The 26,240-nt window shown below is 33.7% G+C and overlaps 1 protein-coding gene across 4 annotated transcripts in view; it reads right to left on the bottom strand.

Moving 5' to 3' along the window:
- Positions 1-26,240, bottom strand: part of LOC128225186 (solute carrier organic anion transporter family member 4A1-like) — an 87,644-nt gene that overhangs the window by 29,830 nt on the left and 31,574 nt on the right. The window contains exons 3-5 of one of the 4 annotated variants that reach the window (XM_052935244.1): positions 25,555-25,645; positions 19,892-19,950; positions 7,955-8,407 (exon numbers count right to left, since the gene is read on the bottom strand). In XM_052935244.1, coding sequence (XP_052791204.1) covers positions 7,955-8,305 — 351 coding nt within the window. In that variant the 5' untranslated portion in view covers positions 8,306-8,407; positions 19,892-19,950; positions 25,555-25,645. The other 3 variants (XM_052935245.1, XM_052935243.1, XM_052935246.1) reach the window with 3 other exon arrangements.

The raw sequence follows: 26,240 nt of genomic DNA, 5'->3' as shown, positions 1-26,240 counted from the left end.
ATGGGCAAAAGTCATGACAATACCTCAACTGTTTTTCTTCCTGAAAATGGACCAGTAAATGAAAATATATGTTGACTTTCAAAAATGTCAAGCAACAAAAGAATGACAGCTATTTCTTTATGAGCAGTCCACAGTGGATAATCACCCTTGCATAATATTTCCACAAAACAAATTCTAAGAAATTTAGTCTTTGTGTGGGTGAGTGAGTAACAATGAAGGCAACATTGAAATATGAAAGAATGGGCCGAAAACCAACAGGTGTATTATGTACAAAAATACCCCTTATCAAAAATGCTCCAAAAAACCCCGTTCATTTAATAATTTTTGGTCCAAACACATGTCAGAAAAGAAAATGATACATCCAAGTAATGAAACAAATATTACGGACAGCTGCCATTCATTCTGATGTTTAAAAGAAAAAAAATGTTTCACCTGCTTTGAAAATAACATTTCTAAAATGTATCATAATGCTGAACTGATCAATCTCCAAGTCCTGAGAGTCTCTGATTACCCACAAAAAAACAAACTCTTGATCTCAGATAGTCAAAAGCTACTTCAGTCTTACAGTTTGTATGCCAAAAAGAACGACACTCGTCTCTTTTCGAAGCCAAGAAAATGCCTTCCGTGAACATTTTTACCTTCAATTGTCAAAATTAATGCGGATAAGTTTCAAAGACGATATAAAGATAAATGATGTAATTAACTGACTCACTCAGGATATGTCATTTCTGAGAAGTGTGCATTACAGCCTCATACATAATTAAACTGTATTACACTAATCACCTCATAACAGGGAAAAGAGCCAACAACATGTCTAGATAAATTTGTCTTGTGATTTCATAATTAACAACTTGTTTGTAAGGAAAAGTCTAAAATCATTACAAAAAAGTATGCCAGTTGATGGTCCATTCACATATGATTTTTCTTTGAGAACTAAGGGGAACAACTCACCCAAATAAGCCAAAGCTGGTGGACCTGCTCTAAATCTTGAGCCACCAGCCGTACTTATTTGAAAGCGTAAGGGCTACAATTCAACCAAATTGAATCAGAGTTGTTGGGCTTGCTCTGTTTTTATTAATCCAACCTTCGGCCATTCCTCTTTAAAAATAGAGCTTAGAGGCGTACAGCCAAATTTAACCAGAGTTGATTGACTTGCTTTATATCCATTGTCCCTTCATGCAGCCATTCTTCTTCAAAAGCTAAGGGCCGAATACCTCGATCAACTGTTTCCAACTAAGGCAAACTGTACATTACTTAATCAATGACAGTAAACATCAGTCCATTAACGTCATGGTGTGAGCCCTGCTTTAATCTTTTAGAGAACTTGACAGACAAGCTTACAACCTGTCATGACAACTGTGCATTCTTTCAAAGATCATTCTGGCATGCTTCTCCAACACCTCAAAGCACTTCAAAACACCAAAATACTATCCATGAACTGCCCATCTGCTAAGAGGTGGTGCCAATCACCACAAAACACCTAAAAACATCCCAAAACATGTCAATGGGCTGCCATTACAAGGTCAAAACACCCAAAAACCTGTCAGTCAACTGCCCGTCTGCAAGAAAGTACTGGTACTAATCACCACTAAACACTCAAAAACATGACAATAGACTACCATTACGAGGTCAGAACACCTAAAATCCTGTCCATGAACTGCTTGACTGGTAAGAGGTTATACTAATCACTGTATAAATGCTTAATACATTCCAAAACAGGTCAATGGACTACCATTACCAGGTTTAAACACCTTAAAACCCGTCAGTCAACTGTCTAACTATTTTCTAGTAAGAGGTGATACTAATCACCACAAAACACTCAAAAGCATCCAAAAACATATCAACAGACTGCCATTACAGGGGTAATATCCACTCCGGACAAGAAAACAAGTGTGGAGGGGAGAATAAATTGGTGAAATATGACCGAAATGCTGTTAATAATCACCCTCGACAGCTGGTATGGAAGGAATCCATTCCCTCCCTGATTGACAATTGATTGCGATGATCACCTGGTAAATGCTCTGCAAGTTCTGAGTGAGTAACTGGGAATGTTGCATTTTCGTCATAAACAGTATATGTGTGTTCCAAATGGCTGGTAGAAATATTGGAAATGCTGATTTTTTTGTCATGAATGTGCTAATGGTCTATAGTAAATGACTTGAAATGAAAGGTAGAGTGCCAAATATTGATACATTTGTCATGTTAATGTACAAGAGAAATTCATCATACAGTGCTAAATGTCCCTTAAAACATATAATTACTTTGTCAGTTTTAAAGCTGCACTTTCACAGACTGACAACTTTTCATGTTTTTGTATTGGAATGAGCCAGATTTTGCGTAAATGTCTGAAAACCAGAGATAAAAATCAGCTGATAAAAGATCAGATCGCAATTTTTAATATTTATGTTCGGAAATTGATGTTTCATTATGGTTAATAGCATTACTTATCCTTTAAGAAAATGAAATTTTCTGCAATTTTCCAAACAATTTAGATCTGTTCTATTCTGAGGTTGAACTGCATTGAAGGCAAATCTGAATTGTCAGATGCCAAAATCACTTGATATTAAGACCGTTTTTTTTTTAATTGTAAAAACTGTGAGAGAGCAGCTTTAAGAGCTAATAGCACAATTTGAATGCAATGCACAGTTGTTATGGCTGATCATTAGGCCTTTAAATAAAAAAAGTTAAAAATATTAGTTTCTGGTTCAGCCTAAAACAATATGCCCAGTCTGAATAGAACTGGTAGTGATTTTTCATTTTATTTTTTGGCATGGCAAATAGCATCTTTGATTTATACTAATTCTTCTCAATTTAGGTCAGAATTATTACCTGCATTCGTAACCACCTTGGACCTTTTTAGATCAACAATTTCATTTCTAATTTTTATTTTTTTCATAAAAAAATGCAGTCTGTACAGTAACCCTAAACATACCTTCATTTTTTTTGGCCTAAGGAAGTTAATGTTTTCATAAACATTTTAAATATAGATTATATACAAAAATTAACAAAGAGATCTTGTCTGGCATGAAAAGAGTCGAAAACTGAATTAATTTACAGGAAGTAAACTATCCTCAAACAACACATAGCATTTGTTTAAGATATTAATATTTTTGTTGTTCATCCAAAATTTTATAAAGGACTTTATAAATAAATTATAATACAATGGTGAATGTGAAACTCAATTATACATGTACAACAGTCTTTGTCTGTTTAATAGATATTCAGTGTGTGTATACCACATGATAAATAATGTCATAAATGCTACCTCGGAAGGCAATATTTTTTTGGAATGAAGACTTTGAAAAAAGATAATAATTATTTTGCTTTGCCATTTTAAATGAAACAAAGTGCAGTCTATTGCTGCTTAAAAAGCCCCGTCTTTGTTTTATTACCGAGTTTGATTAGGTGATTAGTTTTCTCAAACTGACGGCAAACCTGTTTCCAAAATAATGTTTTGACAGTACTAGTGTTACATAAGGCGGCAGTATTGTGAAAAGGATTGTCAAAGTGTTTTAAGAAACTAAACTCTCAATCAAACTCTGGTAAACGACCGAAGGCAGGGCTCTGCATGTACGTTAGTGAAGTAGACTGTGCTAGGTTTCTTTTCAAATGGTGAAGAACTAGTAAAGATATCTTTGTTTGTCAAGTCTTCATTCAAAGCAAAATATTGCCTTCCAACATAGCATTTATGACGCAATTTATCACGTGGTATACACACACTGATATTGTTTAGGTAAAGAAACAAGCAACAAAATACACAACAAGATAAAATTCGTGCACAGAATCAAAATGTCCCCGGAAAACTGTGAATCACAGTGTTTCAATGTAGAGGTCTTTAATTAACATTAAGATTACATTAACAAAGTACAGACTTGAGTCAATTACAAGGAATATAATATCTGCATGTTCCAATACTTTCTTTTGCCAATCTAATCTGCTCTACTATATCTATATGCATTCTGCATTTTAAATCAAGGACAGTAATTAATTGTTATTAAACTGTTAAAAAAAAATAAAAAAATACAGACACCATAGCATTATCCAATATATTACATAACAATTTGTAAATAAACAATAATATATAAACAAATATTTAAAAAAACAACATATAACCGTTTAAACTATCAAGGCAATTATAAGTCAAAGTTTATTGAAAAGTTAAGTTTAATGATTGAAATCATCTGGCCCAAATTTTTCAAAACTTCTTTAACAGGCTTGAGTTTAAGCCAGTATTTTAATAAGCCAAAATACATACTAAAAATTGATTTTGAAAATTAAAATCAGGTTTATTGTGAATATCAAAGAGCTTATCACTATTTAAAGTCTAAAAAAGCACATGAAAAAGAAATAATAAAGAGTCCCTGCCTTCTGGCCAGCGACTAATTACCAGCTTTCATGCCGTTCTTGGTGCTTGTGCATTCATACAAAAGAATACCTGACTTTAACAATCCAGACCCAGATGTTAAGTCTCTTTTTTTGAAACAGATATTCAAGGCAAGCAGACGTAATCGTTATTCAGCAACACTTATGTATCTTAATTAAAAAACAAAAAACAAAAAAACAGGTTCTTTACTAACAGACACACAACCAGGTAAACAAGTGGCGCCACTTGCGAACCCTCGACGTAACACTTCAAACTCCCAACAACAAAAGATTTTCGCAATGGAAGAGGTCGTTAATTTTTTTCATTTATATGATTTTCTAGTACTTTAATTTCCCTTTTCAGAGAAATGTCTAATTAATTATGTAATTATAGGCATTGTTTTTCATAAATCTAACAAAATAATTGATAAAGTTATTGTCATCAATTAAGAGCCTAAATGCTTATCAGAATGTTTTAAGTCTTCAGTCACCAGGGGCCCTGTTTATAAAGAATTCTACGAAAGGTTTGGTACTTGGGAGAGATTTCATAAGTGCTATAATAAGTGTCTAAAAAAAATAATTCTCTCCTAGATATGAAATAATTTAAATCCTAGGGTACCTGAGGAAAGACAACTTTGCTTATTATATATAAGCCGGCCATTTTTAGCTCTACTAAATTTATATACAGTCCATATTTATTTTTTAATCAGTTTAAGTTAGATTACTGATAAAGCTGTAAAATTCGAAGGACGTTACACTAGATGATTTGTTTTTAGATAAATATATATTTCCTACGGAAATAATGTTACAATATGATTTTTAATGTTTTAATAGATAGTTTATTACCAATCTTGGTAATATATTACTAGATAGACGTCATTTAAATGTCAGTCTGTCAACTTAAAATCACTGTAGCCTCTATAAACAAACACCTATATTAACATAATGAAAACCATTTAAAACATAAACAATTCTTTTCACAATTTATACAACTTCCAGTATAATTAGGGCATAATAACAAAAGCAACTTATAGGACTATCTTTTAATATGTAAACTTAGGCCATCGTTATCCTTACTGACTCAATAAAATTGGCCAAACGAAATAATTTTTTTGCTGTATGCATTTTCAAAAAATGTTATCTCATCTTTTTGCCACAAGGGCCATTAATAAGTAGCAAAAAAGTCTATATTAGTATAGATAAAAAAAATACAATTTGAAAAAAATCCTTAACCACCTTCCCACTCTCTTAATTGAGGGAAGAGGAACCGCAAACTAACTATTTTTGAATTCGGGCCTTAAGAGTTCAATTTTAAATTATTATATTTTTTGGATAAACTGTGCTTTAAAATGGTGTTTTCATTATTCAAAACTAACAAAAGTTCCCATATTCTAAATGCAGATTATACATTATGCATAACACCTTTACCAGTGAAATAAAACAGTTAATGAAATTATTGAATATATATGAAGAAAAAGGTACAATTTTAACTTAGTAAACATCTATAATGCTGCTGTAATTTGCTCCCAAATCTAATCTGAGAGACAGATGCATTGAGTTTTTCCATCTATTTGCTTGAAAATGCCTTAAATTTTGAAATAAAAAATAAGTTGTTGTAATGGTCAATCTGTGAGAGTGCAGCTTTAAAATCCTTGGTTTAAAGATTTTTTAAGAGAATTAGACTGCATAGTATACCCTTTGGGACTGTGAATGGAGGCGAAGTTTGGCACCATTTCAAGCCGAATAAAAAAACAACACTAAGGATATAAATCTCATTCCCTCCTACTAAACTGTTAATGAGCCATCAACAAGAATATAAATTACATACGAAAAAGTCAGCACTTGACAGAATTTGGGAAGTATAATTGTTTTACCTTGTCTGCATAATCATATTTTGATTATTACGTAAACATGCTTTTAAAAGGGTCTGAATGCCAAACAAGAAGTGCTAAAAACAGACACCAAAGCTTGCTTGTCTGCTGTATTGTTGTTGTTTTTCATAATGGACAGAAGTCTAGCAATGAACTTAATAAATATCCACACTATTGTTATGTGGGTATTCTCATAGTTAATATGTGTACCTATTTTCATCTTATATATCTTGAACAGTTTTCAAGGAATGGCATAGTGACACGCCATATCCCCAGCGGGGAAAAATCCCCTGTAATTTCGATCCAATACGGCAAACAATGAAGGTGTTTGCACAGTGACATTTGCAACAATACCAAGGTTATCATGGAGCTTGTTAAATCTGCACTCTCACAGATTGAACGTTTTGAAAACTTTTTTTTTTTTTTGTCTTCGAAAGAGCAAATTTATGCCAAAATGCATGGAAACCAGTGATATAAGACTATTGACAAAAAATCAGACCGCAGATTTTTATATTTAAGTTCAAAAATTGATGTTTTATGCATTTTTCTTTAACCGTTAGTAACGCTTTAAGCCATAAACATTATTTTTTTTAACTGAAATATGTAAGTTTGCGATCTGATATTTTGTCAGCAGTCATATATCACAGGTTTGCAGATATTTATGCAAAAATTGGTTCATTCTAGGCGAAAAATAAAAAAAGTTGTCAAAACAGTAAATCTGTGAGAGTGCAGCTTTAAAGCTTAAGTGCAATAATGAAACTGTATATTTATTTTAGAACTATAAATTCAAGGCTTTTTGCTATCAAATAATCTTTAGTAATCTTGTTTTCACCTTAAGATAAGATTGCAGTTAAGTGTATCAAACACAAAATAGACCCTTAACCTACATATTCCGAAGTAGCACCAAGAGTCCTTCAAATTCAAGTAACCCTATACATCTGTAATTTGTTGCCATCTTTTTTTTCACCTACGCCTTATCTGCTGCAAATTGACCATTCAAAAACAGAAGTTTCAAAAACAGAAGTCTTTGCGTACTTATCTGTAAAATTTATGCTTCTGGTATATATTTGATGTACTGTTTAAAAGCAGATATTATTAAGACAGAATATGCAGTAGTATTACATAATCTTTAATTCTAAATATATATTTTTAATAAATTGCAAATAAATAAAAACATATGCTTATTTTCTAAAGCTTAATTTTAACATTTTAATGTCTCTTTGTTTATTGACATTAAAAAATAAACAAATCTACATCATTGTCCTCTTTGGTTGTTGTTTTTTTGCAAATTGCATCACAAATCTCAAACAAATAAGACCAACTCATAATTATACATGTATATTAGAGAGTCTACACTGTCAACATAATTATGTTCCTTTTGGGAATTTTACTCAGCAAAATATAAATTAAAGTCAGTCCATTTAATTCACATTTAAAAGTTTAGAAATTAAAATGCTTCGTAAAAAAATATTTGAATTATATATCTGTAACAGTATTAATTAAGCCTTAAATTGCTATGAATTTTGGGCAAAATGTATTTTCATGGGCTTATCAGCACATAAACTAGAACCTTACATTTAACCCAACTGAATGGCCCACTCCATCAGAATTACAACTAGATCCACTTAAAAGTTCTAAAAGCTCTGACATTCATTAACTTTTTTTTACTTTTAGTCATGGGCTTATCCACACACACTGGTCACCCACAACATTTAACCCACCTGAATGGCACCAGCCCAGCACAGCCAGAAGCATATCCACTTGGGGTCCCTAAATCGCTGGCACATCCGCGGTGAGAATGGACCCCACCCACATCTGTGTTCCTTCGACATATCATCGTACACATCAACATCTTTATCCGCGTCATCCTTTTTTATTTGCGCAGTTGCATTATCTTTGTAAGTCTGATGCACAATTTGTGGAATATTGCCATTTTTACCACTTTCAGCCATTATATGTGTCTTATCACTAAACTGGGGTGGTCCACCATTTTTGGTTAAATCCAAATTGAGATCTTCACGCTGCGGTATAGAGTGATATTCCTGATTACTAGATGATTTAAGAATAGCCATTTTTTCTGCCTGTTGATTGGTCAATCCTTGGGTAGACTTAAAGCTGATTGGTCAGCTCAACTTAATCTGTCGTCTGCTTGAACTCTTATCATCAGAGATAACCTGTAAAGAGAAAATGTTAAAGGATTTATAAACAATAGTTTTACAACTGCTTTAGCAAACATAAAGAGAGTATAAAAGCTTTAAAGCCCTCCTAAATGAACTATAGAGATTTAAACTTTATCTCGACCCTCCAAATCCCCAGAGGCACAGCAAAAACATCTTGTTAAGACATTTGCAACTCTAATAAGCTTAGGAATCCCTCCCAAACAATGCAATTTAATGGTAATTAGTGGAGACAATTTTGTGGTTAACCTGACACTGACCTGGTGGGTCACTTCAGGACACTGTCTGGTTTATTACTTGTTTAAACTAGAGGAAAACCACTGGAAAACCAAAGTGCTTGTACTTCAAGTCCATGATCTTGGGCTAATGTAGTTGTAAGTTATGGCCTAGTTTAATTGTTTCATTTAGTCTGATTGCAGAGCTTACAAAGAAGAAGGAAGGAATAGCAGTCAGAACATGAGGAAGAAGCTGATGTACACTGTAATCAAAGATGCAGAAGGACCTTGTCAAGCTTCAGCTGTAACTTGACAATAGTACAACAAAAATGTGTCACTGTAAGTAATGAATACCCCCAAACACCAAAATTATGAATCAGGGTTATTGACCTTAGAAAGTGACCTTGAAGAATCAAGAACAATGCTAGTGTGTATGTTTGGACTACTTATCGTGCACTGTTATCTAGATGTGTGTACATTAAACAAGGTTCAAAACATTACTTTTATGGGTAACTTGTATGTGTGGACTACTTTAATTGCGTTCTTTGTCATCCAGATGTGTGTACATTGTACAAATTTCAAAACATAACTTGTATAGGTAACTTGTATGTGTGGACTACTTATTGTGAACTTTGTCATGCAGGTGTGTGTACATTGCACAAGATTCAAAACATAACTAGTGTGGGTAACTTGTATTCGTGAATCAATTATTGTGTTCTTGTCATCCAGTACATTGTAAAGATTCAAAACATAACTAAGTATGGGTAACTTGTATGTGTGGACTACTTATTGTGCCCTTTTCATCCAGATATGTGTACATTGCACAAGATTCAAAACGTAACTAGTATGGATAACTTTTATGTGTGGACTACTTATTGTGTACTTTGTCATCCAGGTATGTGTTCATTGTAAAAGATTCAAAACATTACTTGTTTGGGTAACTTGTATGTGTGGACTACTTATTGTGCACTTTGTCATCCAGATATGTGTACATTGCACAAGATTCAAAACGTAACTAGTATGGATAACTTGTATGTGTGGACTACTTATTGTGTACTTTGTCATCCAGGTATGTGTACATTGTAAAAGATTCAAAACATTACTTGTTTGGGTAACTTGTATGTGTGGACTACTTATTGTGTACTTTGTCATCCAGGTATGTGTACATTGCACAAGATTCAAAACATTACTTGTATGGGTAACTTGTGTGTGTGGACTACTTATTGTGTAATTTGTCATGCAGGTGTGTGTACATTGCACAATATTCAAAACATAACTTGTAAGGGTTATTTGTGTGTGTGGACTACTTATTGTGTAATTTGTCATGCAGGTGTGTGTACATTGCACAATATTCAAAACATAACTTGTAAGGGCAACTTGTATTTGTAGACTTATTATTGTGTTCTTGTCATCCAGTACATTGTAAAGATTCAAAACATAACAAGTATGGGTAACTTGTATGTGTAGACTACTTATTGTTTACTTTGTCATGTAGGTGTTTGTACATTGCCAAAGATTCAAAACATAACTTTTTTGGGTAACTTGTATGTGTGGACTACTTATTGTTTACTTTGTCATCCGGGTATGTGTACATTCCAAAAAATTCAAAATTCCATGGACGAACGCACAAGGATTATTGCTAGTATCAGTGAACCAATCACTACAAATAAAAGTTTAAAATGAATGTTAGACTCAGTTGTAATTTTGATCATACATGTAGTCAATCATTCACATACATATGGTGTTCCACAACTTCCATTATGAGCATTAAAAAACACAACCTTGAACAAGAAATTGATTTATTTCCAAGACTTCGTTGTAAGCAATCATAAGCAACCAACAATGACCCGACTCAAGAGGCTAAAATGATAAAGTTGCCTTTGCAAAGTAATGAATACCTCACTTATAACACTGATGACAAAAGTAGTTATGAAAAAACAAAGCAAATTACGAAAACCTACAGCTAAATCATAAGAACTCCCAAGTGCTACATGATAAAGTTGCCAGAATGCCTCATAATACAACACCTGAGGATACTTCTGATGACAATGAAGATTAATGATTGTTAAACAAAAAAACAAATCAGGTTAATTTAGTTAATCAAAACAAATCTTGTGGCTGACACTGAAAGCTGACAACACCAAGTGGGCAATGATAAAGCTGTCCCTGAAAAACATGAAGAATACCTGATTACAACACCTGAAAATACTTCTGATGTCAAGGGAAATGATTAGTAAAACAAAACAAATCAAGGTGAAACATGGGTAAAAAAACCCATATCATTGTGCCACTTTGAATTGTGTCAATGTCAAGTGGCCAAGGATAATGTTGCCAATGAAAACCATGAAGAAACCCTTGTTACAACCTCTGAAGAATCTGCAGGTGACAAGAGAATGATAAACAAATCTGGACAAAAACATGGGTAAATCAAAACACATTTTGTGCCTCTTGACATTAAATGTCCAAACTGATAATAAAAATTATTGTAAAATGTATGCCTGTCATTTCACAATGTGTCTGGGAGGCTGTTTGTAAACATGTATTGCGTTTATATGACATGAGAAACCCAGGGTGGTAAATTTACCCCACCTGCAGACTCGTGGCAAATTAGCCTCCCCCTCCCTGAGGGTAAATTGACCCTTGTGGGTATTTTGGTTATATGCACATATTTGCCCCTGTGGTAAATTTGGTCTTGATGGTAAAACTCTTCATATAACATATGAGTTTGGTGGGCTGATTTTCATTTTTATTAGTTCAGAATCTCACTTAATTATCATATGATATAATAACTTCAAAATATCTTCAACACTTAATTTTCTTTGATACTTTTCTATTAATTTGACTACAAAAACTTTAGGAAATTGACTTTAGTTAAGAAATAACTTAAGATGTTTATGAATACTGCCCGGGCTGGGCTCTCCAACCCAAATCCCATGAATTTGACCTTTATTCAACCCTGCAGTTTTTACTTACTAGTTCATTACTCAAGCTAGTATTTGTCTACAAAACACACCATGGTCTGGCATGTGAAATTTATGGACCTGTTGTAAAAACTGAACAGTTTGACCACACAAATGAGGCTGAACTATTGTGAACACCATGAAATATAAACGCTTTCTTGTCATTGACAAAAGACGAATATCCTATCCTAAAAGGCCACACATCTATTTATTTCCAAACAATGACGGCATTCTTGCATTCAGCAGAAAAATGAAGAAATGATTGTTACCATTAAGATGGCCAACCTCGGAGTCTAGCTGTTATTTGACATTATGATGAATTATCAAGTAATAGTATAATTATATTATCTTATTTTCATACTTATTATTATTATCATTACTACAGTATATAGTACTTAATAACTTCAGCAAGCAGCGGGTCATAACTTAAACCTTTCTACAGTACAAGCCGGCACATAAAAACAATTTTAGTTCCCATGAAATGACAATTAAGTCCTTTAATTAAGTCTCGAAATAAGGAATAAAAATGAATGGTTTAGAGGGTCTACCCTTAATGTATGCAACATTTGACTGGTTTAGGATTGTTATGTTGGCGTTCAAAATGCTTGAAAATTGTTATTTCATTACCTACTTTTTCAAAAAATTCCAAGCATAACCCATCATAATATCATTTAAATGCCATTAGCTCACTCCATTATTCAAAAGTGTGCAATTCAAAATACTTCAGGTACACCCTAGCAGTGTATGTTTACCTGTATTTAACATGGGTGTTGTTGTAATAGGCAACAGTTACCTTAGCAGATCAAGGGGGAGGATGCACCCTGGCTATCCCCTCCCCCTAAATCATCCAAGTTTTACTTCTTATTTCAATTTAAGAGAAAAAATACAAAACGGCCAAAATGCACCATTTCCGAAAATAAATTGTTAAGATTTTTGGGCAGGAGTAGCCCCAAACCCCTGTCAACACTTTAAACCAAATAAATTTCAGTCCTGAGGAAGGGGTGCAAGTCCAAAGCTTACACCCCTAGGTTATACCCCCTTAATATCAAATCCTCGATCTGCCTCTGAGTTATGTCTTAAGCCAATTAAACATTGCATTTATGCAACCAGATTATAAATCCTGTTTCAATAATTACAAAGAAAGAATTTCACTTTTAATTATATGCTAACTTTATTAATTTGAGTAGAATAGATAACTTTATACAACTAAATTTGAAATTGGATGCGTCGCCTCTAATGAGAGCAGCCAGAAAAGGTCCCAATGACCTTTACCTTTGACCTATTGCCCCAAAATTCAACAGGGGTCGTCTAATGACCATGAACAATGTGCGTACCAAGTTTCAAGACGGTACAGTAAATTGACAGAAGCTGCAGGACAAACTAATCCCTAAGTGTCAGCAGGCGACACAAAAATGCATGAGTCATTATAAACTACAGCTTTCCAAGACACAAAAGCAATTTCATTATTCAATCTGATGGCCTGTCTTTTCTAGGAATTCCAAATTTCAGCTAAAAATCTCCATAGTATTAAGATACTGAAAACAGATCATTCTGAACACAAAGGAAATGTCTTTCAAAGCCAATCGCCCAAATTGAATTACTCTTGAAAAAAAATTATTCCAGAGATTTTAAAAAATGACTCAATTTCTTAAAAGAATCAAATTCTGAACAGATGATACTATGCACAAAGCTCTGTGCGAGATTTAATGGAAATTAAGTGCTTAACCGTCATGAGAAATTATATTTTTTTCAATGCAGCATGTCATGTGAAAGCTCTCGTGAAACATTAAATGTTAGCCTGGGGGAGGGGGGGTCAAAATTTTGCATTAGATCGAGGCACCTTGGGGGCACATTTACTTAGGATGTGGGCTCCCACCATGGGAAACCAGTGGCGGGTCCAGGATTTCATAACTGGGGCAGGGTACAACAGTAAATATAGATATACATTAATCTTTTAATTTGTAAAGGTATCAACTTAAGGTTAAAATAAACTTCATTTGCTGGCAAACTGGGGTGGGGGGTGGGGCATGGCCGTATATGTAACTGCCGCTTGATACCTGACCCGAAACATAAAAATATATTTCTATGCTTTGAACATTATTAAGTATGAGGGGGGGGGGAGACTAAGGACATGCACTCCCATCACCAGAAAACTAAAAATCTATTATACTTTAAACATCATGGCAGGGGAGAGGGGTTTCAGGGTCCACTCAAAAAGGCATTTGTCTAATTAAATCTTAAATGATGCATCCTGGTGTAATTCATGCAATATTTTTTATACCGAATTAACTTGAAATGTTCATATGGAAAAAGTTCCCCTTGGATCAGTCATTGAAATTAATGCATTTATAATAAATAACTGTTCCAGACTTTCGGAGAAACATGGTTCCAAAGTTGGAACACAAATGAGAAAACACAAGAAATTGAAAGTAAAATAGTTAATGAACAAAATCAGAGTTTGAAAATGTTCAGCAATGCAGGGGCCAATCCAGGATTTAAATTTAGAGGGAGCATAACTTAAATGCTTAACCTTTGATTTAAAGTAATGGAAGAAGTTCGAAGAACTCTCCACAGAACATTTTAACAATTAATAGTCCGAATTTGGTTCATTTCGAGCATATTGTACTAGCCTTTTTCCTCCCTTATTGAAATAAAAAGTAAATATGGATGATTTGGTGTAGGGTCAGCTCCTGGATTCGCTAGTGCAATTAAATATTTTTCACTTAAAATGTTTTGATAATTTTTTTCTTACTTTCTCTACATATATGTCTTAATTTTTTTTTCATTATTCTGAAAATTAAACAAACAATTAATGTTAAGGTTTTGATCTGAAAGTTTTTGATCAAAAACAAATATAAGGCTTCGATCATAGTCGTCAATGTAAAATCCTCTGATAAATTCAGAAAATAAACTTTTTTGATGTGAAATTATCTTTAAAAAAAATGGATTTCAGTCAGTTTTTGCATTATTTTAATTTATTGAAAGAATTTTATCTTTTTATCATTATAACTTCAATAAGAGATTCTTTTATGATAACGCCCACGCATATCCAGTAGTTTTTTTCCTCACTTTTAAGGGAATGGTGGCAGCTCCCTTTAATAGCGGAAAAATAGTGTCAATTTGGCAAAAAGAGGAAAAAAGTAACAAAATTATTTCTTTCAACAAAACTATCAACATGAATTCATTTATGGCTTTTAATTGCAACATTTGCTTAATGTTTGGAGTTCAAAGCTCCTCAAATATATATATATACCGGTATAATATATTTATTTAATTGTTAAAGAGGATTTTTTTACCTTGGTAGGTGAAAAATCTATACTTTTTCAGCAGGGAAAAGTGGCCAAATTTTGGCCCAAAAAGGGCTGAAAAAACTCTCACTGATATCCTTCCAAAGTAGAGTAGAAAAACATCATGTGATTGATTTAAAAGGATGAATTCAAAAGCAGCTATAAATTCAAGTCATCATCAGCTTTACAAATTGCTTCCACTAAACATTTCCATCCAACTATTAATATGCTAAAGAGAAGTTTTGCAGAGAAAATATGTTGCATTTGCACTTTATGGCAATGATGGATGAATGAAATTAGTGTGGCATTAGGATGTCAAAGACATTTTAAGTCTTCCTCCAAAATTGTAAAAAATCGTATGCCAAGAGAAAAGGTTACAAATGAAATTAGCCCAGTCACATTTAGTTTAGTTTTCCTGATATTTCAATTAACTGATATCTTAGAATAAAGCATGCTCTAAATTGCATTACATGACATATGTCACATTTCATTATTTCATGGCACTAATTCCTATCTCTTTTTGTCATTATTTTGATCAATCATTATACACTCTAAATGATATCTTATATATGGAATATATGACAGTTAAATAACTGTTTTTAACCTATTGAGGAACACTTCTAGTTTAGCAGTCCCAAGAAGTGTAAAATCATGATGTCATGTAATTATTGAGGTTGCCACATCCTAGTTGCTCAATACTTTGTCGTTCGCAGCCTGCCAGGGTGACATAACGAACCAGTCAATTGTAACCACGCCACCCCCCCCCCAGGTCCTGGGGGATAGCGGGGACTTTGACTTTCAGTCTAGCAAACCCTGGGTAAAATCCCCGCCCTGCTGGTTAAATCCCCGCCAAGTGCCCCCGCAACCCAGTACCCTAGATAAGGCCCATTCCACACTATTTTTGGCAGGACGAAAAAAACACTCGCATTCACCCAGCACTGTGGGGTCACCTGGAAGGTATAAACATGGCCCATTTCCCCAGCTATCCCCAGTATAAACCCCGATCTGGGGGGGCCGTGGTTACAACTGAGTGGTGCATAAAAACATTAGTTTTGCAACCTTTCTAAAACTAAAAGGCTGAGTTAAGTGGGGCATCGCTTAACTTGAAATTACCCTAATTTGACCTTGAGAATTATGTCATAAAAGGTCAAGGTCATTTCTTGACTGGAAATTTTCAACAGCTACTGGTTATATTGAACACTTACCAATATACACAAATTACAGCATCACAACTCAAATGGCCATGAGAAACTGCTCATTCATCAGTTTCATGTTTTGCAATTTAGAAAAACAATTATGTCTTCTTACCTTTCTCTCAGCATCTTTTAATTGAAGTATCTTTGGGGATTGTTTTTAAAGTCTTTTGAAGTTTTGCAAACAACAAATGGTTAAAATAACAACATTTAAAAGATAAGAAACTGTGTTTAGAAAGATTGAAAGTTAATTGCTTTGCTGGAGGCTTTTAATTACCGACACAAAAATACTACAAAAAATATAGAGTAAATAGTTTTTTAGAATTAAAAGTCAAAGGAGATCTCTTCAAAATCTTGTTAATTGCTCAAAAACCTAGTTTTTTTAGGTAATATTTCACTTCATATTTAATATGACAACAAAATGTCCACTCAATTGCAAAGAGGAGCAATTTAAAGAGATTAACATTTCATTGTGTATTTAAATCAAAAACAACAAACTATTCACTCATTTGAAATGAAAGGAAAGTTAATGCGACCAACTAGTAACAATTTTCATGTCATATTTGAAATACAAAAATTATGTCAGGAGAGAGTGAAAAAATGTCATTTTGACACACAGCCCAAGTCTTGTTAAGGAAATTTATCTATCCGCTAAATGTTGGACAAATTAACTAATGTAATGTTAAATAAGTATATCTGTTCTGACACAGAAATGTGCGCATTTAATGATGTTGCAATATCATATTTAAATGGTTCTTTAATGGAAGCCATAAATATATTGCGCATAAAGCTAAGAAAATATGTTATGCAATTAGTGAAACAAATCCCATATCACCAGCATAATGACAACATTATACATAATCTGGCACATAGCGTCAGCCTTCATACAAACAGAATATAAACGCATAAAACTTCTAGCTTGCAATGACGCTTGCAGATGCTCACATAAATCTCTATTTTTAGTCTGCCTTCTTACAAACAGAATATAAATGCATATCACTTGTAATTTTTTGCAGATGATAAAATTTCTCAAATTTACATGGTTGAACAAGGGCACAAGACAATATATTCTGGCCAGAGTGAAATAGAACTGCCAATAATGTTGGTTACATGTGGATATAGTTTCATGTAAATTGGTCAAAAGGACATAGTTTTATGTGAATTGGTTGCATGTGGAACAAGTTTCATGTCGATTGGTTAATAGTGGACAAATTTCAATGTTAATTAGTTACATGTTGACAATAAGTTCCATGTGAATTGGTCACATGTGGACATAGTTTCATAATATGGACCAAATTTCATGTGAATTGGTTACATGTTGACATCAATAAGTTTCATGTGAATTGGTTACATGTAGGCCAAGTTTCATCACAAGGAAATATCTTTCGGTTGCATGTGCATTTCGATGTGGTTTAGTTTTTGCAAGACAGCATCTTTCCTGAACAAAACCAAAGCTTGTAAACCATATCAGAGTGTTTCCTTTGTTAATGTTTTTTATACGTTAACTCCCATATATGAATGATAAGAAGTAGGTGGAGCTTAACCGTTCAATAACTTGCAGGCAGATAAATCAAAAGGCTGACAACATGGTTCAAAACAGTTATGGCGTCCACTACCCTCAGGATAGGAATTAAACACTTGCACTCAAAGACTGTTCATGTATAATTTACCAGTCAATTATAACCACGGACCCCAGGTCCAGGGATATACTGGGGATAGTGGGGGAAATGGGCCGTGTTTTTACCTTTCAGGTGACCGTGCAGTGCCGGTAGAATGTGTGGTTTTGTCTTGCGCCAAAAATAGTGGGGAATGTTCCTTACCTAGGGTCCCTGGGGTGCGGGGGCATTTGGGGGGATTTTACCAGCAGTTTGTCTCCGCAGGGCGGGGATTTCACCCGGGCTTGGCTGGACCGAAAGTCAAAGTCTGTGCTATTCCCCGGACCTGGGAGGGCCATAGTTACAATTGACTGGTGCATAATTTCAATAACTTGGATTGAAGGTGCAAAACTATAATAATTGTGATATTTTGACCTTTTCTCAGACAAACAGACAAGCTTTTTTTAATTTTCCATATAAAATAGCATATATTTTTTTTTATTTGATTTTCAAACACTTTGCTGAATTTCCACATAATTACACATTTATTGCTTAGTCATAATGATTCTTTTCAAAATAAAATTTTACCATAAATGTTCATTTTCAAATTCATCTGACCACTTGCCTCTATAACTTGGTGGTTTATGACCTGCGCTTATCTCTTTATTGGTGCTTTATGACCCATAACTAATGGCAAAACAAGGCATAAAAGAACTATATAAAAACTCCATATCTAGATTACAAGCCCATTAAAACCTTTCTAATTGTCTGGGGTATTCCGCAGACTTCATTTGTTCATTCTTGTATTGATGATCAAAATAATATAATATGCAATAATACTTAAACATTCATAATTTAAAAAAAATATATATATATCTACCCAGTATTGAAATTATCATTCATGACACAATTTCCCAGATTTTTTCTTATTTTATTCATTTTTGTTTTGCTTTATTAAACTTGAGTTATTACCCTTGAAAAATGAAATCTTAATACGGCCTGACAAGGCTGTACCAAATTCATTTTATATTTTAGTGCCACTCTGGTTCCAATTTGAAATCTACCACTCATTGGCAGGAATAAAGCAAACAAAGTGTAATAGAAAAAAACGAATCAAATACTTTTTATATAAAAGATTTCACCAATAGCTTATAATCATAAAGAAAGCATCCTATGCATTTGCAGACCTGAATATGATGCCTCATCATCGGCAACCATATATATTTCCACAATACTTTCTTCCGATACACTTTATACATACAGTGAGAGAAAATTGACTGACAAAATCTCGTTTTAATGAATATGCATGAGGCAGGGGAGACAACTCTTATTCCAATGAAATTGCATGTAACAATAAAACACTCCTCAACAATGGGGAGTGTACTGCATTGTCAGTTGTCTCCACAGGCAAGTGGTCTAAGTGGCATTTTTACAATTTGTAATGATAAGGCAGGCTGAGTTCATTTTGAACTTTCGCCAGATTTTTTTTTGCAACGGGGAAACATTAGAAAGAGTGTCTGTGCTTATTTCTGTACAGGTACCTTGCGGAACCAATGATTTAACACCCTCATTAATCATTCATGATTACCAAGCCATTCATCCAATGTACACAAAGAAGCATATAAGCGCAGTAGTGTTTTTGGAGTATCCGAGGATAATGATGCCTTTATTTCAAATTTTTAGCCTTAGAAACCTTCTTAAAAAAATGGAGAAGCTTTATTTTGATAACTGTTTCTTTTTTCATTTTTGAAGGATGGAAACCTACACAAACGATGATGCTAAAACCAACTTAGTATGGCATTATGTCCAATGGTTGGGAACTGACTAAAACGCAGTAGTTACCATTGATTATACAGTCAAACCGCGTTGGCTCCAACTGATTTGGCTTGAATCACTCGTTGGCTTGATTTGGATATTAAGGACCCATTTCTTTATATTGTATGTAAGAATTCCTGCTTGCCTTGATTTTACTGAGGCTCCAGGTATTTTCTCTGGTTCTTGAGAGTTCGAGCCAGCTGGGTTCGACTTTTCTATAAATTGAACCTCACATTAGATAAATAATGAAGAAGATTTCGCCGTAAGGTATAAAAGCCTTCTATATGTCAATGTAGCTTTAAACCTATATAATAGCATAAACCCCATGTATTATAAAATGAAGTTTTAAAACATCAATTTAATTTCATATCTTTCTAAAATCATGCTGATATCTCCTTAAAAACTCATATTCCTACCTGCCACAACAGCCCTTTTATTTCTGTTACAAGCGCGCACGACTTGACAGCGACATGGTCTGAAATAAAACAAAATAAATCATTATAAATTGCAACTGTAGCGTATCATGGCGTATAAAGCGAAAACTGAAATATAATTGCATCTGTGCTATGGGTGTGCATCATTGTGAAATTGATGGATGTTTGTTATTGTGGTTTCATACAGCAAATGATAATATACCTTAAAGATGCACTATTACTCCCAAATAAGATTTAACACATTTAATACAATTGTTTAAATATACCGTAAAGGATGAACAAATGTCGAAAACAATAGATCTTATGGAGGATACCGAGTTTATTTTAAAAGAAATGTGCAGAAAACACAGTATTGCTGCCTTATTTGACTATTATAAGCAGATTGCAGTATATCTATTAGCATTCACCAATCATTTAATATTTTTGCATTTTCAGCTATTAAATATATGGTTATAATATTGTAAATAGTTATTAATATTTTCCACAAGTGCATTATTTAGTAAGTAGTTGAGGGACCTGGGTGTATCACTCAAAATTTGTTTTGCATGTGTATGTAATTAGTTGGAATAAGAGTGTCACTTTAATTAATAAGTCGCATTATAAAACTAAATAAAAATTTGCGACAAAATTCACACTCAAGTAGCTTAAATACTGGATTTTAAATAACTAAATTTATACAAATAAATTACATTAACGCTGTTGGTTTTGTGGTTTTATACAGGAAGTGATAATATAGCTTAATAAAACACATTATAAAAACATGTTACAAAGCTTTGATACTTTATTAACTTAAATTAGAGATTTTAAAGGACTAAATTTATATTGCAAAAAAATAAACTTAATTTATAGATAAATTATACATAGTCGAAATGTCATCATTTTCTTCCCTAAGTATAAACGTTTCCAAACATAGGCATCTCTAAATTTAACATAATGTTCAAATGGCACTATTAAAAAGAAATCTTATGATAAATGGGAATCTTAACTGCAGAAGAATTATCATAATGGTACTTAGTGTGCAAGCTTTCTCCACCCCTGACAAAACGACATGAAAGAGATAAAATGAGAGCTGTCAATTGAAATGATTGCTTCTGTCATTCAGAACTCATTTACTTGATTTATCTTCTACAAACTCTGTGATTTGCTTTTCAAAGATTTTTACCAGTGGTGCTGAAATTTGGCATTCAATTGACATACAATACATGCAACATTTGTTCAATTAGGCAACTATGATAAAATTATTGATTTTGTTTTATGCGAAATCTACTTAAAAACTTGCCCCTTAAATAATGTCCCTTTTGAACATAAACATTGTCCAGAATAGGTATGCAAACTCAGTATGGTAAATCAGTTCCCCAACCTAGCCTATCCCTGAAATATTCAAAAAAGGGGGTCACTCAAAACCCAACCTAACCCTGTCTGAGAATATGAAAAAAAGAGGGCTACTTTAAAGAACCCAAACTAGCCAGTCCCGAAATAAACTGAAAATGAGGGTAACTTGGACTCCAACCTTGCCCATCCCTGGGAAGTTGAAACAGAGGGTCACACGGAACCCAACCTCGCCCCTCCCTGAGAAATTGAAAAGAGGGTAACTCAGAACCCAACCTAGCCCGTCCCGGATAAATTGAAAAGAGAGTCACTCTGAACCTAACCTCACCCATCCCTGAGAAATTGAAAAAGAGAGCCACTCAGAACCTATCCTCACCCATCCCTGAGAAATTGAAAAAGAGAGCCACTCAGAACCTAACCTCGCCCATCCCTGAGAAATTGAAAAAGAGAGCCACTCTGAACCTATCCTCGCCCATCCCTGAGAAATTGAAAAAGAGAGTCACTCTGAACCTAACCTCACCCATCCCTGAGAAATTGAAAAAGAGAGTCACTCAGAACCCAACCTCGCACATCCTTGAGAAATTGAAAAAGAGAGTCACTCAGAACCCAACCTTGCACATCCTTGAGAAATTGAAAAAGAGAGTCACTCAGAACCCAACCTTGCACATCCTTGAGAAATTGAAAAAGAGAGTCACTCAGAACCCAACCTTGCCAGTCCCTGTAATTTGAAACAGAGGGTCACTCAGAACCCAACCCCACCCATCCCTGAGAAATTGAAAGAGAGCCACTCAGAACCTATCCTCGCCCAACCTGAGAAATTGAAAAAGAGAGTCACTCAGAACCCAACCTCGCCAGTCCCTGTAATTTGAAACAGAGGGTCACTCAGAACCCAACCTCACCCATCTCTGAGAAATTGAAAAGAGGGTAACTCAGAACCCAACCTCACCAGTCCCTGTAATTTGAAACTGTGAGAGTCACTCAAAACCAAACCTCGCCCGCGCCTCTAATTTGAAACAGAGAGTCACACAGAACCCTATTGCCCACCCCTTTAAATTTGAAACAGAGAGTCACTCAAAACCAAACCTCGCCAGCGCCTCTAATTTGAAACAGAGTCACTCGGAACCCAACCTCGCCAGTCCCTGTAATTTGAAACAGAGGGTCACTCAGAACCCAACCTCACCCATCTCTGAGAAATTGAAAAGAGGGTAACTCAGAACCCAACCTCGCCAGTCCCTGTAATTTGAAACTGTGAGAGTCACTCAAAACCAAACCTCGCCCGCGCCTCTTATTTGAAACAGAGAGTCACACAGAACCCTATTGCCCACCCCTTTAAATTTGAAACAGAGAGTCACTCAAAACCAAACCTCGCCAGCGCCTCTAATTTGAAACAGAGTCACTCGGAACCCAACCTCGCCAGTCCCTCTAATTTGAAACAGAGTCACTGGGAACCCAACCTCGCCAGTCCCTGTAATTTGAAACAGAGAGTCACTGGGAACCCAACCTCGCCAGCGCCTCTAATTTGAAACAGAGAGTCACTGGGAACCCAACCTCGCCCATCCCTCTAATTTGAAACAGAGAGTCACTCGGAACCCAACCTCGCCCATCCCTCTAATTTGAAACAGAGTCACTCGGAACCCAACCTTGCTTGTCCCTGTAATTTAAAACAGAGAGTCACTCGGAACCCAACCTCACCTGTCCGTTATTTGAAACACTACAGAGAGTCACTCAGAACCCAACTTTAACTGTCACAAAGAAAATTAACAACAGAAGACCAAAAAGGATATTGATAAATCTCATTTTTACCCCAATCCATCTAAAATTTGCCTTTAAATGCAGAACAATGGTTAAATGGCACCATTCAAAAGCAAGGCTATATAATATGATAAATGGGAACCTTAACTGTGGAAGAATGGTACTTAGTGTGCAACCTTTCCCCACCCCTGACAAAACGACATGAACAAGATAAAATGTGACCTGTCAATTAAAATGATTACTTCTGTCATTCAGATCTCATTTACTTGATTTATCTTCTACATATTCTGTGTTTTTTGCTTTTCAACACTTTCCTTACAATAAAATAGTTCTTTCATTCCATTGACATGTTGAGTGCCTCTGTGATTTTTAAACATACATTTTAAAGATATGCAAAGAGACATCATTTATTATAATGACAAAATAATCATTCTAAAGAAATATATTATTTCATTATATTAAATTGAATGTTTCATTTTCTACAAACATTAATTGAGATGGATAATATTCTAGCTTTATTATCATTATTATTTATATTAATACTATTATCATTATTATTATTTAGTTTTTTAAATTTACTAAATCTGTTATCAAATTTCAAAAACAATTTTATGCTTAAAACAAGCTATAGAAATAAAAAAAATAAAATTGCTTTGCTCTTTTTTATTATGCAAATAATTTTATACTGAATAGAAAGAACACTTACCTTCAAAAATGAATTAAGCTCTTTTCTATAAAAACTTTCAACATAAAATAATCTTAAATAATTTCATTCAGTGATTATACTTTTCTGTGCATAAATCACTTGCCTTTTCATGTATAATTATCACAATTAATCCTTTGTTTATGCTCAAACTTTATATTTCTGCAAATTTAAAATATTTTATTGAAATAAAAATTGTTTTAACTAATTTAAAAAAATTCCAATGACAAGCTTAATTAGACAACATAAGATTCCTTTTGTTAAAATCCACTTTCTTTAACAAATTTATTTAGTTCACTGCATTTTTAGTTAATTTAAATAATGAATTAAGCTTCTAACTATCTTACTTTATCAAAAGGCATTCCTAAAATCCACGCAAATTAGCATCACGATTAAATTAATGCTGGACAATTAACAAAGCTGAAATATGCAAATTATACACTAATTTGAAATTAAAATGGCTAATTAATGTAATAAAAGTGCCTAATTTTTTATTTAAAAAACACTCTGTTTTAATCTAACAAGATTTTAAACAATTTGATATTCAAGCAAAATAAATGAAAATATATATAAATGAAAAAAAGATAGAAATATTTTTGGAAATATCAAAAAAATATTAGAATTTTACAACCCTTTAAATTCTAAAACATGACATTTAAAGTTATGTTTAAAATTCCATAAAACAATTTCTTTGCATTTCCTCCGACGTCTTACAAATAAATGAATAATTCATTTTTATTCTATTCCTTAAATAGCAGCAATTTAACTGTTTTAGCTGTTTATAGCCTTCCAACATCCTTTTATTACATTTATTGCCTCTTAAAATGCATTTCAACAAATTTTTTGTCGTCCTTCATTCCCTTATACACGTTTAAAGATCAAGCTCTGAGCATTAAATGAGAAAAAGTCGGAATGTTCCTAAATATGATCTCTGACCCTATCTCCTGCGATCACTGAATTTAGAAGAAATACAAAACGTTTTGCTATCATGCAACTAATTAAATCCTTCTCAATTCACTAGCAAAAAAAATCCCCTTTATCCAGAGAAATTCATTCCAAAAAAAAAGAGTTAAAAACTAATCCGGTGTTTGTTTGCTTTAAGCGCGATATTATATCATTAATCTTAAGATGCATGAATTCTCAATCCAAACAAAACCTTCGAGAATGAGAGAAAAATTGATTACTCCTTTCTCATGATAATTACAACTTCATCCCTTTTAAACTCTGACATTTTTTCACCAAAGAAAGTGATAGTCTGCCATTATTTCATTAATTCCGTAAAAAACATCTCACAGGGGTATTTATTTTCTGCTAACATCTAAATTGAAAAAAATAATGATGTCACTTAGGTACCCCACTCCGTTCATAAGTGACACTAAAATTTCTGAAGACTGACAATTTCATTAAGTGCTATAAATCTTCTACATTCCGAATAGATACACGCTCTTTAAAAAGAAGAAAGTAATACATATTGTTTTTCATGAGCACTTACTTTACACAAAATATTTGTTATGTAATCCAAGAGAAATTTGAATTTTCTCATTCACAATTATCCACATGATTTCTTTGAATGAAACTCATAATCGAATCAGTCAAACGTCCAATAAAATATGTCAAAAAAATCACACAAAATTAATATAACCATATATCCATAAATCTTGCCAAGAAATCATCTCCTTGATTTGACAAAGTGAATGCAATTAGATTATGACTTGGGCCATATAATTGCAACATAGACATCCATTAACCTTATTAACTGAGCGAGAAATAGAGAGAATAATCCTCCAGCTACCAACGTCTGATGTCGAAAACCCTCCTCTCTCATACCAGCTTTTGTTGCATTAACTTCGTGCTTCATTACCTTGCCTATGAATGAAGTCTGACGGCAGTCGGCATCGCTAGCTACTACTCCACTTTCCTACTATGATATGGCAATCCAGACCACAGCGATACTGAAAAAAATATAAGTATTTAAACCTACCGGTATAATAAGTCGAACAGGTGGAGATACATCAAGGATCTCTTTTCACTTAATATTGCATCTCTCTGTCTCTCCCTGTGTGACCATTGCAACGTTTAACCCAATAATAATAAATAAAAAAAAACCTATGTCCGGATTTTAACTTGAAAAAAGAGAGCAAAATTCAAACATTTTGTGTGTTTTTTTCTTATTCAGTGCACCACGTACTGTATAAAAATATTTTCTACACATTTTTTATTTTTTTAATTGCACAAATTGAGGGCAAGCTTAAGACAGCTGTAGCTTCATATAAAATTACAAGCAATGACATCCGTCGTGCATTGAGACCTCAATTTTCACAACAATTTAATATATCAGATCTCTTTTTCACTCATTGAATTTCACAATCTTTACAGGCATATAGCTAACCATTGAGCACTTAATTTAAGTCTCTGAATCATTTTAAATTTCATTCATTGCTTTTTCATATCCTCCTATAAAGCTGAATCTTTCTAAATTTCATTCACAGGTTTTACATATCCTCTTCAGCACGCAATTCCTATCAGCTACTTACAATATGTACAATT

The sequence above is a fragment of the Mya arenaria genome, chromosome 2 (genome assembly GCF_026914265.1).
Source record: "Mya arenaria isolate MELC-2E11 chromosome 2, ASM2691426v1".
Lineage (NCBI taxonomy): Eukaryota > Metazoa > Mollusca > Bivalvia > Myida > Myidae > Mya > Mya arenaria.
The sequence above is the reverse complement of the archived record's forward strand: the minus strand, read 5'-3'. Positions and strand labels throughout refer to the sequence as shown.